The following is a 17,388-nucleotide window of genomic DNA, read 5'->3' as shown; positions in this document are numbered from 1 at the left end:
AGCCATGGGAAACTAGTACAAATAAGTCAGGACCTCCTGCCCCCATCCGCAACTCTGCTAGTTTGTCACATCTCAGCAAATGGCATCACCATCACTCAGCTGATCAGGCCAGAAACGTGTGAGCCGTCCTTAACCCTTCTTACCCTCATAACTGGTCCACCAGCAAGTCCTGCAGGCTCTGCTGCAGAGGCAAATCTACTAGAAGCTCACGAAGCCTCCACGGCTTGCTGTGCTGTCCTCTGTGGATCGGAGTGGCAGGGTGCAGAGTGGGGGCAGTCACTCCAGCTGCACGGATGTTGAGGACACTGTCGCTGGTGTCAGTCCTGGGGCTCTCTCTGGGCAAGGCCCACGTGCTGCCAGCACCAGCTCATACCTGCTCGGTGCCCAGGGACGGTGTGCCGGCCTGGCACAGGGAGCAGGTGCACTGTCTATACTTCCAGGACAAGCGATCCTGCTCCATTCCTCTTAGGGGACGTCATGACCTGGGCTGCGAGTGCACTCAACACAGGCGCCACCCACCACTGACCCACAGACAGCCTGGTAGAGGCGCAGGGCAGAGACAGCTGAGGGAGAGAGACCCAAAGGCTGGTGGTTCTCAGAGAAAGGTCCTTGGGCTCACAGCGCCAGCACCACGTGGGAACTCGGTAGTCAGAGTCCAGGCCTCTCCCCAGACCTGTGAATCGCACACTCGGGGTAAAGCCCAGCAATCCGTCCAAATTCTACTTCAGCTGAGTCAGTTGCCACAGTCTACTCTGATCCCTTAGTCAGGGAGCCACAGTACTTCCTGGAAGCCCCCCAGAATGTGTTTCTCCTGCTGAAACCAGAGAGAATCTGCTATCATGAGACTTGAAATGAAAGGGTGAAGCAGGAAGCAGCTTAGACCTGCCTGTATTCTTTCCACTTGTTCCATCTGTGGGCAGCCCAGGCAAGGTCACCTTTGGGAGTTCCAGTTCCTGAGATGTGGGTTTTTATAGTTTTTGCATTGATGCTATGAAATTACCCCAACATTTATTTTGGCTCCATAATCCATAAACTCCCATTTTAATTTAAGATAATTTGTATTGGGTATCTTTCACTGTAGTCAAAATTTGAGTCCTTTGTAAACTATGTTTTTAAACATGACAACTATGTAGTCAAACTCTTCCCCAAACAGGGCTATCCTGTCAAGATTAACCCACCACAGATTTTCTTCACGTCTCCCAAATGCCCTATAATTGCTCCATCCCCCTGAAAAATCTCTGCCAGGTCAGCTCGGCCTTAAGAACTGGTTTGCAAACAACACTAAATTCTCATTAACTAGCAACCAACTCTCAACACATTTCCAAACTAGATGGCTTCTAGAGACGTAAATACGTCTTCGTATAGGAACAAAACACCCTCCTCTCCTGCAGCTTCCTGAGCGCACAGGGCGTTTCCCCATGCACCTTGTCAGGGGCTGTTTTCTCTCCCAGGAAATCCCTTTCCGGCCTCTTGTCTGTGATGAGTTCCTATTTCTTCCCACCCTAAGCTCAAACTTCACCTCCTCAGAGAGATTTCTTTGTTCTTCCCAGGTGGATTTCAAGGTTTCCTCATCCATACTATAGTTCCACTGCCATTAGCACAAATGTGCCCTTTTGCAGCATTTCCATCACGGGCTTCTCATGATCTATTGACTCCCCACGTTAGACCCTGAGCACTTCGAGTGACTCTATTCGCTGTTCTCTTTGTTTTCCCAGTACCTGGCATATAGCAGACCCTAAGAAAGAAAGTAAACAGTACAGAAATGAAAAAGTGAAACAGAAATTATAAAGACTCTAGTAAAAAACAAAGAAAAATGCAGTTTCCCCTTAAGGAAACAATACTCACACATGTAAATTATGCTAGCTAGTAATATAAAGGAGAGCCAACAATAACTGGTATAGGTATTCAAAGTGTGGTGTGATCAATGAAAACTGGAAAATCTGGGGAGGACTTCGGGAAAAGGTGAAGTAAACTTTTAGTGACTGAAGGAACACAAGAATTTAGATCATTACTACTGGGCTTCTCATATTTCAATTTTATTTGAAATGACTTTAAAGTGAAAAAATTTAGTCAATATAAAAAGTGCTCAAATGCTTATCCAGAAAATGAACTGAATATACTTAATTACAGAAATCTCTAAGACTGGGGCCAATATTACTGGTTTTCAAATGTCTTATTTTGTATACACTTATTTTGCAATGAGTCTTGAGCTGGATGCCTAGACAGAACAGAACTAGGTCAGGAGGGAGGAGGGAATGCAGGGCCCAGGACATTTCCAGTACAGCATGGCCTCCCTAACTCGTAGTAACTCCCAAGTCTCTTTCAGGGAACCCTTGAGGCTTTGAATCCTAGTTTCAAAAACCCTTTGGAATTGACAATGATCTTATTTTTATGATAAATAACATGTTTACTTGATAATCTGGAAGAATTTTTTAAAAATTCAAAAGCTATCAATTCACAGAAAACAAATACATATGGAACATTAATCACTTATTCAGTAGACAAATATATATTGAATGTACTCTATCTTCCAGATCCAGTGTTATACACTTTTGATCAAATAAATGTACACCTATAACATTAAAAATAAGAAACCCATAAATCTGTGTAATATAACATTATTTAAACATATTTCGGGTGTCTATGATAGTAAAATGGGATGAGGAAGCTGAGAAAAAGGGGATATGGTGTGGTTTAGAGTAAAGTAATCAATAACGAAAGGTGATGAACAAAATGAAACACAGGAACAAGGAGAAAAAAAAAAAAAGATAGCTGCAAATATATTTATGAAGACATAATGGGGGTCTGGACCATGTCATCTCCATCCCGGGGCCCTGAGCTCTCCACAGACCAGATGGCACCTCCCTCCTCCTTTGTTCTTTGCTATATACTTTTTCAGTGAACTGATCTTGCTTTAATACTTCAACTAAGAACACGGGTAGTAACACTCAAGCCATCATCTCCCACCCACTTCCCACCCTATGTGGACTATCTAGTCCACATATCCAAAACTTAATTTATCTCTTCCATTCTACCCGTCTTTCCCACGTCTATAAAGTGAAAATTTCTGGTTTGGGGCCTGGAACTCTTTGCTTTATCCTCCATAGCAAACCTCTCACAATACTTGCTGGCATTAAAATTCTTTTAAAGTACCTATTTTTCTCTCCATTTCCAGTGTCTTGCCCTAAGGACTGGAAACCGTCTCTCGCCCATTACACTAAACAAGTTTCACATCTGTTTCTTCAGTTCCCATCCTAATTATGCTATAATCAATTAAAAAGTCCTTCATCTACTGATTCAGGTAAGACATTAGCCATCTCCAGAACTACTACTGATTCCTACTAGTTGATCCCATCCTACCTGTAAAACTAACTTTTGCTATTTAACAAACTTGGAGACTTCGTTTGGCTCTGCCACTGTTATCACCAATGATTCAAGGTTTGTGGCAATGCTCCTTCTTTCCAAGTAAATAATGTCTATTTGCTCATTTATTTAGCCAAAATTCTTTTTTTTTTTTAACATCTTTATTGGAGTATAATTGCTTTACAAACTTGTGTTAGTTTCTGCTGTATAACAAAGTGAATCAGCTATACGCATACATATATCCCCATATCCCCTCCCTCTGGCATCTCCCTCCCACCCTCCCTATCCCACCCTTCTAGGTGGTCACAAAGCACCGAGCTGATCTCCCCGTGCTATGCGGCTGCTTCCCACTAGCCATCCATTTTACATTTGGTGCTGTATATATGTCAATGTTACTCTCTCACTTAGTCCCAGCTTACCCTTCCCCATTCCCATGTCAAGTCCATTCTCTACGTCTACATCTTTATTCCTGTCCTGACCCTAGGTTCATCAGAAGCTTTTTTTTTTTTTAGATTCCATATATATGTGTTAGCATACAGTATTTGTTTTTCTTTTTCTGACTTACTTCACCCTGTATGACAGACTCTAGGTCCATCCACCTCACTACAAATAACTCCATTTCGTTTCTTTTTATGGCCAAGTAATATTCCACTGTATATATGTGCCACATCTTCTTTATCCATTCATCTGTTGATGGACATTTAGGTTACTTCCATGTCCTGGCTATTGTAAATAGAGCTGCAATGAACTTTGTGGTACATGACTCTTTTTTTTTTTTTTTTTTTTGTGGTATGCGGGCCTCTCACTGTTGTGGCGTCTCCCGTCGCGGAGCACAGGCTCCGGACGCGCAGGCTCAGCAGCCATGGCTCATGGGCCCAGCCGCTCCGCGGCATGTGGGATCTTCCCGGACTGGGGCACGAACCCGTGTCCCCTGCATCGGCAGGCAGACTCAACCACTGCGCCACCAGGGAAGCCCATGACTCTTTTTGATTATGATTTTCTCAGGGTATATGCCCAGTAGTGGGATTGCTGGGTCATATGGTAGTTCTACTTTTAGATAAGGAACCTCCATACCGTTCTCCATAGTGGCTGTATGAATTTACATTCCCACCAACAGTGCAAGAGGGCTTCCTTTTCTCCACACCGTCTACAGCATTTATGGTTTGTAGATGTTTTGATTATGGCCATTCTGACTGGTGTGAGGTGATACCTCATTGTAGTTTTGATTTGCATCTAATGATTAGCGATGCTGAGCATCTTTTCATGTATTTGTTGGCAATCTGTATATCTTCTTTGAAGAAATGTCTATGTAGGTCTTCTGCCCATTATTGGATTGGGTTCTTTGTTTTTTTGATATGGAGCTGCATGAGCTGCTTGTATATTTTGGAGATTAATCCTTTGTCTGCTACTTCGTTTGCACATATTTTCTCTCATTCTGAGGGTTGCCTTTTCATCTTGTTTATGATTTCCTTTGATGTGCAAAAGCTTTTAAGTTTCATTGGGTCCCATTTGTTTATTTTTATTTCCATTTCTCTAGGAGGTGGGTCAAAAAGGATCTTGCTATGATGTTATAGATTGTTCTACCTATGTTTTCCTCTAAGAGTTTTATAGTGTCTGGCCTTACATTTAGGTCTTTAATCCATTTTGAGTTTATTTTTGTGTATGATGTTAGGGAGTGTTCTAATTTAATTCTTTTACATGTAGCTGTCCAGTTTTCCCAGCACCACTTATTGAAGAGGCTGTCTTTTCTCCATTGTATATTCTTGCCTCGTTTATCAAACATAAGGTGACGATACGTGCGTGGGTTTACCTCTGGGCTTTCTATCCTGTTCCATTGATCTATATTTCTGTTTTTGTGCCAGTACCATACTGTCTTGATTACTGTAACTTTGTAGTATAGTCTGAAGTCAGGGAGCCTGATTCCTCCATCTCTGTTTTTCTTTCTCAAGATTGCTTTGGCTATTCGGGGTCTTTCGTGTTTCCATGCAAATTGTGAAATTTTTTGTTCTAGTTCTGTGAAAAATGCCACTGGTAGTTTGACAGGGGGTGCATTGAATCAGTAGATTGCTTTGGGTAGTATAGTCATTTTCACAATGCTGATTCTTCCAATCCAAGAACATGGTATATCTTTCCATCTGTTTGTATCATCTTTAATTTCTTTCGTCAGTGTCTTATAGATTTCTGCATATAGGTCTTTTGTCTCCTTAGGTAGGTTTATTCCTAGGTATTTTATTATTTTTGTTGCAGTGGTAAATGGGAGTGTTTCCTTAATTTCTCTTTCAGATTTTTCATCATTAGTGTATAGGAATGCAAGAGATTTCTGTGCATTAATTTTGTATCCTGCTACTCTACCAAATTCATTGATTAGCTCTAATAGTTTGTATGTTATTTGCTGCTTTTCCCTTGCTGCTTTCAATATTTTTTCTTCGAATTTAATTTTTGATAGTTTCATTAATATGTGTCTTGGTGTGTTTCTCTTTGCGTTTATCCTGTATGGTACTCTCTGTGTTTCCTGGACTTGATTGACTATTTCCTTTCTCATGTTAGGGAAGTTTTCGACTGTAATCTCTTCAAATATTTTCTCAGCCCCCCTTTTTTCTCTTCTTCTTCTGGGACCGCTATAATTTGAACATTGGTGCGTTTAGTGTTGTCCCAGAGGTCTCTGAGACTGTCCTGAATTCTTTTCATTATGTTTTCTTTTCTGCTTTCTGGCAGTTATTTCCACCGTTTTATCTTCCAGCTCATTTATCTGTTCTTCTGCCTCAGTTATTCTGCTATTGGTTCCTTCTAGAGTATTTTTGATTTCAGTAAGTGTGTTGTTCATCACTGTTTGTTTGCTCTTTATTTCTTCTAGATCCTCGGTAATTGTTTCTTGTAATTTCTCCAATTTGTTTCCCAGATTTCGGATCATCTTTACTAGCATTACTCTGAACTCTTTTTCAGATAGGTTGCCTATTTCGTCTTCACTTATTTGGTCTTGTAGGTTTTTACCTTGCTCCTTCATCTGTAACATATTTTTCCGTGGTTTCATCTTTTTTTTTGGTTTGTTTCCTCTTTTTGATAGGTGGTGCTGTATTCCTGTCTTACTGGTTGTTTGGCCTGAGACGTCCAGCATTGGAGTTTGCAGGCAGTTGGACAGATCCAGGTCTTGGTGCTGAGATGAGGACCTCCGGGAGGCCGTACTCCGATTAATATTCCCTGGGGTCTGAGGTTCTCTGTTAGTCCAGTGGTTTGGACTCAGAGCTTCCACCACAGCAGCTTGGTCCCGACCTCTGGCCTGAGAACCAACATCTCACAAGCTTCATGGTGTGGTTAAAAAAAAAAAAAGAAAGAAAAAAAGGAGCAGTACAATATCAAAGAATAAAAAACAAAATAAAATTAGAATGATAAAAAATACATTAAGAGAAATAAAAGTATAATTGAAACAACTGGTCACTGGGGATTCCTCCCGTCCCCTTAGGTGTCTGTGGTCTCCCACCAGTGCCTGGTAGGTGCCCTAGCTGTGAGGAGACAGAAATTCCGCATCCTCATAGTACGCCGTCTTGACCCCGTCCCCCTATCTCTTTAAAATAAACTTCAAGTTACACTTTTTCCATGAGATTTTCCCAACCTTTTGTATACCTATAAACTTCTAACATCCCCCAAACTTTTGTAGCACTTTATGTGCTTCATGTCTGTACTGATTATTTTGGCTTGTAATCACATATAGTTCAGCTCCTTTATACTGTTAATATTTCAGCCAGCCTTCCCCAAAGAGACCTACGGCCTCTTACCAGGGTAAGTACACTGTGGAAAAGGAAACTGTCAAAGCTTTGAGGACTTCTGGACATTAGTTCTGAACTGACACTAATTCCAGGAGACCCAAAAGTGCCACTGTGCTCTGCCAGTCAGAGTAGGGGCTTGTGGAGGTCAGCTGATCAATGGGATTTTAGTTCAAGTTCATCCCACAGTGGGTCCCTGAGCCCATCCTGTGGTTACTTTCCCAGCTCTGGAATGCAGAGTGGGAACAGACTTACTCAGCCACTGGCTGAATCACCACACATGTGTTTAGTAAGTAGTCGGTTATTTCACCAAGAAGACTGCAATTTTGTAAAGAGAGCTTGCTAATGTTTTATAATATTATTTCAAAAGCAAGAACTTTGGAAAATACTTGCATTTTCCCAATTATTGACAAAACTACACCTCCTGGTAATCACTTTACAAATGAGATGAAAGTCAAAGCCTGGATGTTAACATCAAAGTTAGAGATTTTCTACTGAATTCAGAAGAGGCTCGTAAGTCATCTTCAGCTCATTCTGGTTTTCGGATGATATTATTTACTATTTCCTTCCAAGTGTTCAAATACTTGTGAGTTATGTTCTGTTCTTAATAGCCTGATAGCTATTCAACTATGTTCTCTTATTAATAGCGTTTTTATTAGAGAATTAGGGCAAACAGTAAACTTTAAATTAGATTTCTCACCATATGTGGACATGTTGAGCATTTTCCTTCTGACACTGAGGACAGAAATATGTCATCTCTTATTCTCCCCTAAGCGACACACAGTTATTTTGCAGCAGCACTGACCACAATTAGGACGCTTGTAAACCTTATAGTGGTTAGAGACAGCAGATCCTGCTTTGTGGCACTAAAAACAAACAAACAAACATTACAATGTTATCTACAAAATAGTATTGAAAGATATATTCTTGAAAGTCATTTCTAAAAATAATTTGTTAAAAATGTACATATGTTTATACATATGTCCTCATAATCTTTTCTTTCATTTGAGAAAAAGATATTGACAAGATTCAGCAACATTTGTCAAATAAGATTTGTGTGAAATAATTAAGTCATTATTGTATAACTTATTAGTATTCAAAATTGTTCTTTGCATGGCTTTACCCTCCTATCTAAATGGGATATAAAAGTTCTATGATTTAAAATGTCTTTCATGCCTTTAAGGTTTTTATAATTAAACATAATTATGTGGTTATAAGAAAAAGACTAGATTAGCTTTAAATCTGATTATTTTTAGAACACCGAAGCTGCTCACTTTGTTTCAACAGTCAAAAAATTTATTCCTAGGGAGAAACATTTAACAAGATCATCTTCTTTGTTGACCTGAAAAGGGACAGTTTTTTTGTTTTTAATCTTACAGACTCACTGAAAAAGAAAAATTTAAATGCCATCTTAGCAGCGAACATGTTCTGTTTTGGCATAAGTTCTGATACTCTCTGTCACAGTTTTATTCTACTCACATACAGTTAAAGCTCCTACAAAGAGAATGTTAGGGATTTACATCAGCAGTGTGAAAATTTAAAAGCCCAGAAATATGGTGGATCATATTAGAAGCTGAAAATTACAGGAACAACTCATATTAATTTAAGCAAAGTACTGAAATGCCCATCTTAATCTGAGCAGAAAATGGGTAGGTATCTGTAATCATCTTTCCCTAGAAGAATAAGTGAGCATATGTAATACTAAAATAGCCATCGATACTCAGGACAGGTATGTAAAGCAAGAGGCTCATTAACACTTCAGGCCAATTAATGAAGAAACCTACAATACCTGACTTTCTAACAGTAGTAAAAACAAACATTTTGAATACAGGAAATGGACTGTAGAGAAAAAAAGACATATTTATGATACTTCGTTTAAAGGCAAAATGTGTTTACTTAACTCTATATATGCATATATATGTATATATACAACTTACAAAATTTACAGTTTAGTGAGGACTTATTCTCAAAACAGTCTCTGTGGTAGATAGAGAAGTATTATTATCCCGTTTTACAGATAAAGAAACTAAATCTAAATTAAGTTACCTAAATAACATTAACCACACTGATAGGTAAGTGGCAAAATCTGATTGAACTGAAGTCTATATTTATCCCAAAGTACTGAATCTCTCTCTAGGCTACCTATATGTTACTTTTATATATCCAAAATTAGAACAAGAGTCTAAGTAAGTAAAATGCTAACATAGCTGTCCCCCAACTTAGTGTAAAGATAATTTAATATAATTAGAGTTAGACAAGTTTGGACCGACCTGTGACCTAATTTCAAGGTGTTAATTATGCCCATAACATGTCACTCTCCCCTATTGCACCTCTATGCTCTTACCACTAGATGGCTACATACAGCCTTGACATTTCTGGTGCAAAGGGAAATAACTGACATTTTACATAGTTGAAAATTTTTTGCTCTTACCCTGTAAAAAAGAAGGCTGAAATCACGTATCATTTTCACAAGGTGATGTGTCTGTTCATCTGTTAACTGACAAACCTTAAAATAGAAAAACAACTCAGGAGAGTTTCATAATTTGTTCATTATTGTAGAAAAACAATACCACTTGCCAGTTCTACCTAAGAGAACTTGAAATAGATTTGAAATATATGCATCTCTTCTAAAACTCATATATCTATTCAGTGTTATTAACAGTGTATATTTTTAAGTGATGGTACTACAGATAAAAAATACCATCCATTCTCGAACTTATTTACAAAACAGAAATAGACCCACAGACATAGAAAACAACTTATGGTTACCAAAGGGGCTAGCCGGGGGTGGGGTGGGAGATAAATTAGGACTTTGGGATTAATGGATACACACGACTACATAGAAAATAGATAAACAACAAGGACCTAACTGTATAGCATGGGGAACTATACTCAGTATCTTTATTTTTTTTTAAGATTTATATTTTTTTGTTGTGGACCATTTTTATAGTCTTCATTGAATTTTTTACAATATTGCTTCTGTTTGATGTTTTGGTTTTTTTTGGCCACGAGGCATGTGGGATCTTAGCTCCCTGACCAGGGATCGAACCCGCACCCCCTGCATTGGAAGGCAAAGTCTTAACCACTGGACCGCCAGGGAAGTCCCCTCAGTATCTTTTAATAACATATAATGGAAAAGATTCGGAAAAAGAATACATATATGTATATAACTGAATCACTCTGCTGTACAGTTGAAACTAACACAACACTGCCAATTAACTATACCTCAATTTTAGAAAAATTCAAAAAAGAAAAATACCATCTTATAAACTTTAATTCTAAATTCAAATATTTATTGAATACCTATTCTGTACTGGACATCTTCAAAGTCCCAGCATTGCCTATCAGCCACCTTGAAAAGTCTTGCAGGAGAAAAAAGGAAGGAAAAAAAAAAAAAAGACCAGAAAGAAGGGACAAACAGGTACAGGAGTAGATGTTCTCCAAGGTCACTATCAAGCTTTAAAAAGATATGAATTTATAGACATGCTTTAATATTAAAGTACATGTTAACACATGGAAGAACGCAGAAACAGACCTTGCTGAAGAATTTTTTTGTGACACAGCCTAGCATAAACCTCAGGGTCACCCTTTGCAGAATTCATTATCATTTGGCACATGTAGTTTCAATAGTAATTCCAGAAGAAATTCTAAAGACTCACCTTTGTTGTGTGTATATGAATACATATGTATATCTTTATACAACAGAAACAAATTTATCAGTGCCTCTAAAATCTAAAACCATCTAATCAACATAATCCTTCTAAAAGTATTTTTTCATTTATTTAAAGTTTAAAACATATGTACTTCTCAAATTCATTTATTTCTTACCACATCTTACTTACTACGTTCAGTCACATCTTAAAAGGCTAGATTATACTTTTTCAATCATTGTGCGTGTGCTTTTAGGGGGCTAATAGCTAAGCTTCAGAAAGATTAATTTTTAACCCCCTCACGCATTACGGCCGGCTGGACGTACTGATAAAAAGTAAATTGTCAGTTTATCAAAGGTAACAACAATGTTCTGGTTAACAACACTCTGGGTACTTTTTTCAAAAACATTTTCTATAGAGTTCTAGATGATTTTAAAAAGTTCATAAGCTCATTAGTGTTAAAATTCCGTCTCATTATTCCCATATTACAGAAATTTGACAAGCAGGTTCCAAGTGTCAAAAAACAGAACCAAATCTACAACAATTATTAACTGGTTTCTTTGAAAACTTATTTCCTACTGATCTGAATTTTATAAAAACTCTCTGGGAAGCAATTACACAAAATAAACAGGTACCTTTGGAATCACGTAAAAGATGGTTTAGTTAATAGACACTATTTGGGTCTGGATAAAAGCCCTAATGTAGCTTTCTTCCCTGGAAACTAAAATATATGTATCCTTCCACCTGGTTTTGAGTTCTAACCGCTCTGACCTTCTTACAACTTGGTCCTATTAATCACCATTCCTTTTTTTTTACAATTTTAACCTCTCCCTCTCGGCCAGTTTGGTTTTTTTTCCCAACATATAAATAAGTTCATGTCACTCCAGTTGAAGAACAAGAAAAAAAAAAACCCTAAAAATCCAGTTCTTGTCCCAACTTCTCCATCCAGCAGTCTAGTATTTTCCCTTTGTTCCAATCTAAGCTATTTTAACAATCACTCTAAGTTTTGTTTCCATTTTCTCACCAATCACTTATTCCTTATTCTCTGCTACCTGACTTCCATTCTTACCATTCCACCAAAACAGCATTTTCTAACGTCATGAACAGGTACAAACAGGAATATATGAGTGTGTGTAGAGTGTGAATTTAATATGCCAGATAGTAAAAGAAAGTTGTGAGCTTCGCTCTTTCATACATTCAACAAATATTTCTTTAATGCCTTCCAAATGCCAGACACTGTATTCTAGATACTTGGATACATCAAGGAACCAAACAGACACCTTCCTCCTAAGGGACTGTGTTCTAGCAGAAGTCAGATCCTAAACAATGCATATAACAAGTAAGTATCAGGTGATCAGTGGTGTGGAGAAAAATAAAAAGCAAGCAAGTTATGGAAGCCAGGGAGGAAGAAGTGGGTGGCAGGGATGCACACAGCAATTTTTAAAAGAGAGGCCAGGGTTGGCCTCACGGAGAAGCTGGCGTGAGCGAAGACCCCGGCAGTCTGTCTGGGGAGAATGTGTTACTGCCATGCCGATTTAAGTGTTCCACGTTGGTCCCTTCACAGTATTTAAAAATATAGAAATCATTTAAAAACTACTTAACACCTACTTTAACAGCGGGATGGAGACCACTGTCAAAGAGAGCTTCATTTTTGATGATGTTTCCCACGCCGGGTAACACTTTCTGATCCATTAACACGTCACATAGCATCCGTCCTCTCTGCTTTTTCACTTCACTTTCTGCTCTTGGGAAACTAAAGTTAGGTGAACATACATCTAATTCTTCCATCATTCTTATTCTCTGTTGGCTTTCTGCTGAGTTTCTATAGAAAGGAATAGAAAACACATTAATCATGTGCCTGGTTACAATTCACAAAGTGTCATTTAAAATGATCTTTGATATAAACATAAACACTTTATGTTAACCAGCTTATAAGAGTTACATAGCCAAACAATGACGACCCTAACAAAACATGTTATTTGAAGAATCTTTTAAAATGACGTTTTATCAGTTATAAACTACTTTTAAAATTTTTGTTTATTTATTTATTTTCATATGTGACATTCCCAAACCCAACTGCAGGGCCAACTTTGCAGTTTTGCAGCTGAAGCAATTTTTAATTCAATCTTTTACCTGATTTCTACTGATGAGTCAAAGAAACAAATCAGATCTTTGGTGAGCTGTACTTCAAAAACAGGAGGAAGTCCATTTTTATTTTTAGACTTAACTGGATTAATCACGAGGAAGCCTTTCATTCCAAAATGAATCCTAGAACAAAAGCAAACCCATCTTTGAGCGGCAGTAAGTATATCATGCAAGAAATTTTTGTTCCTTCACTTTTTGGAATATAAGCAAACAAATGTTAGTCACAATAGACACTTCAAGGGCACAAAGTGATAGCTAATGTCGTATTTTTGTTAATGGCTTTGTATCCTTATAAAACTAGATATGGCAATCATTTTTTCAACTCACAAAGAAAATAAGTTCCTAGAGAAATAATAAGGCCCTGATAGTAAGCCCAAGAAAACACACCCCTGTTCTCTTTTCTTGTCAGATGAGGTACCTTTTATTCACACCACAGTCTACTCTCTCTCAGCTTTTTCTCTGATTCAAAGGCTTGGGGTGAGATAAGGCTAAATTTAAATTGCCTATAGTTGGTGTTTTTATGAATTCTACAAAGCCACCAACATTCACATTCCTTACTTCTAGCTACAGTATATTGGAAATGTTTACCTATTCCAAAATGAGATCTATAGTTTAAGACACTTACTCTTTTCTACCCCCCTGCTTTGGGATAACACAGTGAAACAAATTTTTGCAAAATCTTTCATATTAAAAGAAAAGAGAACAAGTCAAAATGCTATTGTCTTCAATTCTTTTAGTTTCCTTCTACCTTTGTATGTATTGGGAAGAGGGGACTTGTAAATATTTACGGTTAACTTGAAAGCCACAGTGCAGTGATGAAAAATTCATAGCCTTTCAGTTTTTACAGGATTGATTAGTATGTCCAGTTTTAAAAAAAAGAAAAAAAGAAAGTGGTTTTACAAGACTTCTGATGATGAAGGTCAGAAATGACTCTCAAGATGAAATAGTTTTCTGCCTTTCAAACCCTTCTCCTTATAGCTTTGTTGAGTTAATAAATATGGCTCTTTGGGCAGCAAACGTTACTGCTCTGTGCTTCTAATTCCAAAGCACCATGTTACAGTATTGTACAAGGTTAACCAGTCTAACTTTAAAGATGTGGGTTTTAAATGCTGTGCACCCTACTGTCAATCATAAATGCATTTTACATGCCCCACAGTTCTTGACAGGAAACACGTGTGCCTGTAAGTACTCCAAAACTTAGCCTACGGAGGTTCAACGCCAGTGAAAGGTGTACAACTGTCATGCCCAGAAGCCATCATACCTAAAATCTTTTCAGCTGCATGGCTCCTAAAGTGGATTCTAAATCCCTTTCCATAATGAAACTGCATCTACATATAAAATCTCAAAGGTTAAGACCCAGTTCAAATGCAGGAGTAGCCCCAGTAAGAACCCCAAATCAAAGAAGTATGCCTTTTTTGGTCTTATAAATCTATTCAGAGGGAAATGTGCATAAAAATAACTATTTTTATAATAAGTTTTATTTTTATGAATTTTTATGAAATAGAAAAATGTTATGTATGATGACTGAGCCCCAATAAACCAATGAATTTTGTGTTTATTATTAAGTACCCTTTATCTTAAACTAAGAAAAACATATCAGTACCATGAAAATTTTCAAGGCACAGTAAATACCTGTACTGTCATATTTCTATCTCTTGATCCTCTCAAGCTCCACCCACTCCCAATCCAACTGGCTACCTGAGACCATTCACTCTGCATAACATGACGGCCTGCCCACCGCGGGCTTTAGGCCCAGCCGGGAGTGGCCTCTGTCCTTTCCTCTGATCCCATGCCTTTTACACAGCTGATTCAGGAATGGAAACCTGGATCAAGCTGGATTCATCAGCATTTTCCTGAGGAATCTATCTGGGACACAGAGAGATCAGTTTCTTGTTAGGATTGGGAGATCTATCATGGGAGCTGTCTAGGGTAATGTGTCCTGACATGGGCACCAGAAAAGCCAAGAGAGGCCTGTCTGCAGAGACACAGACGACAGGAGATTTCAGTGGGGAACAGAATCAGGAAATGCAGAGTCCTCATAGCGTTTAGTCTTCGCTTCCAGTTCTACCTGAAGCCTGACTGCATTATCTTCCGGTATCAACAGACACCCATATTCTTATAATAAACAATTACTAAGCTTGTTTAAGTTGGGCTTCTGTCGCTTGCAACCAAAATTCTAATATAAAAGTTATGTTCAAACTAAAAATTGAAGTGATAGTAAGAAAATTCCTCTAGTTAGAAATAACTGCCTAAAACAAATCAATAAATAAGACCCAATACTATTTTAAACACCAGCCACATTCTTCCTGTTATCACTAGCAGAATAATCTGAACCTCCTTAGCCAAACATAAATAGCAACAACGACAGTATTGTCACAGGTTCAGATTAATGACAACTACACATGCAGATGAGGCAACTGCTTATGAAGATTATCAAGTGGTCAAAATCGTCATATGGATACTAGCGTGTAAAACAGTTGAATATAAAGATTGTAAAACTTATGCTGGGAATTCAAAGAAAGAGGTTATAAAAAGAAAGATATGGTCTTAACCATGTTGAAAAGGAAAAAGGGAGTTCTGCTTCTACTTAGGATATAGAAGCTAAAAGTGAATATGGATCCTACCCTAAGAAGGAGAAAAATCACAGTATTTACAAAATCCTAAATTTTCTTGAGCAGGCAGCCAGGTGAAATAAATTCCAAAGAGTGACAAACCCCTCTGTGGAAAAACAGACACACAAGTTATTCCATCTGGGAAAGAGTACGGGAGAAAGAGACGGCTACTGTAGAAATGGATAAGAAGAAAACAGCTAATATTTTCAACAAACTTTTAAATAGTGTGGTTAGTATGACGGTTTAGAATCTCTGGAGCCCCAGACACAAGGAGAGTGTGCCCTCACTTGTAAGCTCTTTCCCACAGGCATCCACAAGTTAGCTGCCCACAAGTAAGATGTGAGTCATGGCAGGGGACCTGAAAGAGCCACCCTTGGTGACGTGGGACCTGCCTGCATGAAACCCTGTCTCCTTGCTTCTTGAACATGCCTCTTACATGAAGCAGAGGTCTTAGAAAGTTTTAAGATGCTCTAGCCAATAGAGAGGTACAAACAAAAAGCTGAGTAGTAACAGGAGTAACAGGAAACTACCTGCAGGCAGAGGAAGTCTCGTGCCAGGTAACAAGGATAAGCAAGCAGTCTGCCACTGGGGAGGGAAGGAAACCCTTCTGCCTCCAGGTCCAGGCCAAGTGCACTGCTGTTCAGAACGAGCCCAAGCAAAAGCCATCTGCCTCTAGGCATGAGGCAGGGAATCAACCTTGGTGCAGACTCCTGCAGTGATACTCCAGGCACCAGTCCCATGGGAGAGAGCGAGGAAACTCTCTGACCTAAGGCCACCCACACAGCGAAGGAAGCACGGCTGCCTTAGGGAGGAGAGGGGCAGCAGCTCTGAGAAAACTGCAGCCCTGAGGCCCACATGCTCAGGGCCTGCCCAAAATTAAAGCTGGTCTGGAAGAAACAAGAACCTCTGTTTCCCCATCACGAACCTCTCACTGAGTAACAGGCAACAGCAGTCTGCCACCGGAGGGCTGGGGGACCTGAGTGTGGAGAGACTCCCTTAGGACAGGAATATGCAGGGTAGGTAGTCAGTAGGTAGCTGACTAAAAAAAATGATGATACATCCATAGAGTAGAACACTTTGTGCACGTTAAAAATAATAATGTACATTTTGACGTTGACCAATGCAATACGCATGTTATGTAAAAGGGAAAAATATAAATTAAAATTCCTATTTATATAAAAATCATAACATGCAACATCATATAATTCATGCATATGTAATATAAACTATATATACAATTTATATTTTATCTATGATATTTACAAAAACTGTTGAGTGTTTTCTTTTTAACAGTAGTAATTATGGGTGGTATTTACTTTTTCCTGTAGATATTTTGGAACTATCTTAAGGTTTTACAATTGGCTTATATATTACTTTAAAATATGGGAAAAACTGCAATAAAATGATGTGTACTGTGAAAAGAAGCAAGAAAAGGAAAGCGGCAGAACTAGCGACCCTGTAGGCTGTCGGGTGCAGAAGGGAACGTAAATGACTGCGGTAAAGATTTCCATATTTTCTCCAGTTACGCATGAAAGCATTATGGTAATTGAAATACAAGATAAAAGCTACTATTTAAGAAATTTAAAATATGTATTTTTCCACCTGTAGATTACTTTAATGGTCAGTTTTCTTACATTGCAAGTGACAGAGACCCAACTCAAAAAGCTTAGGCATTAAGGGATATTTGGTCGCTTATGGAGTCAGGAAGGCTGAAGAATCACACTGCAGGAAAGGCAAGAATGTGGCTGGATCTTAGCAACAGAGGGAACTGGGGGCTAAAATGCCTCTGGGATTCTCTCTGCTTTATGGAGGCTGGCTGTATTTTCCATCACCTTGTCTTTCTGGACAAGCCAACGG

At 38.6% G+C, this 17,388-nt stretch overlaps 1 protein-coding gene across 1 annotated transcript in view; it reads right to left on the bottom strand.

The window, feature by feature from the left end:
- The window catches only part of NEIL3 (nei like DNA glycosylase 3), a 41,913-nt gene that overhangs the window by 12,295 nt on the left and 12,230 nt on the right, over positions 1-17,388 (bottom strand). The window contains 5 exon segments of the mRNA XM_067721496.1: positions 7,825-7,885; positions 7,888-7,990; positions 9,556-9,630; positions 12,383-12,596; positions 12,908-13,042. Of these exon segments, the coding sequence (XP_067577597.1) occupies positions 7,825-7,885; positions 7,888-7,990; positions 9,556-9,630; positions 12,383-12,596; positions 12,908-13,042 (588 nt within the window).

The sequence above is a fragment of the Pseudorca crassidens genome, chromosome 21 (genome assembly GCF_039906515.1).
Source record: "Pseudorca crassidens isolate mPseCra1 chromosome 21, mPseCra1.hap1, whole genome shotgun sequence".
NCBI lineage: Eukaryota > Metazoa > Chordata > Mammalia > Artiodactyla > Delphinidae > Pseudorca > Pseudorca crassidens.
This window is presented reverse-complemented; position numbering and strand designations above follow the sequence as displayed.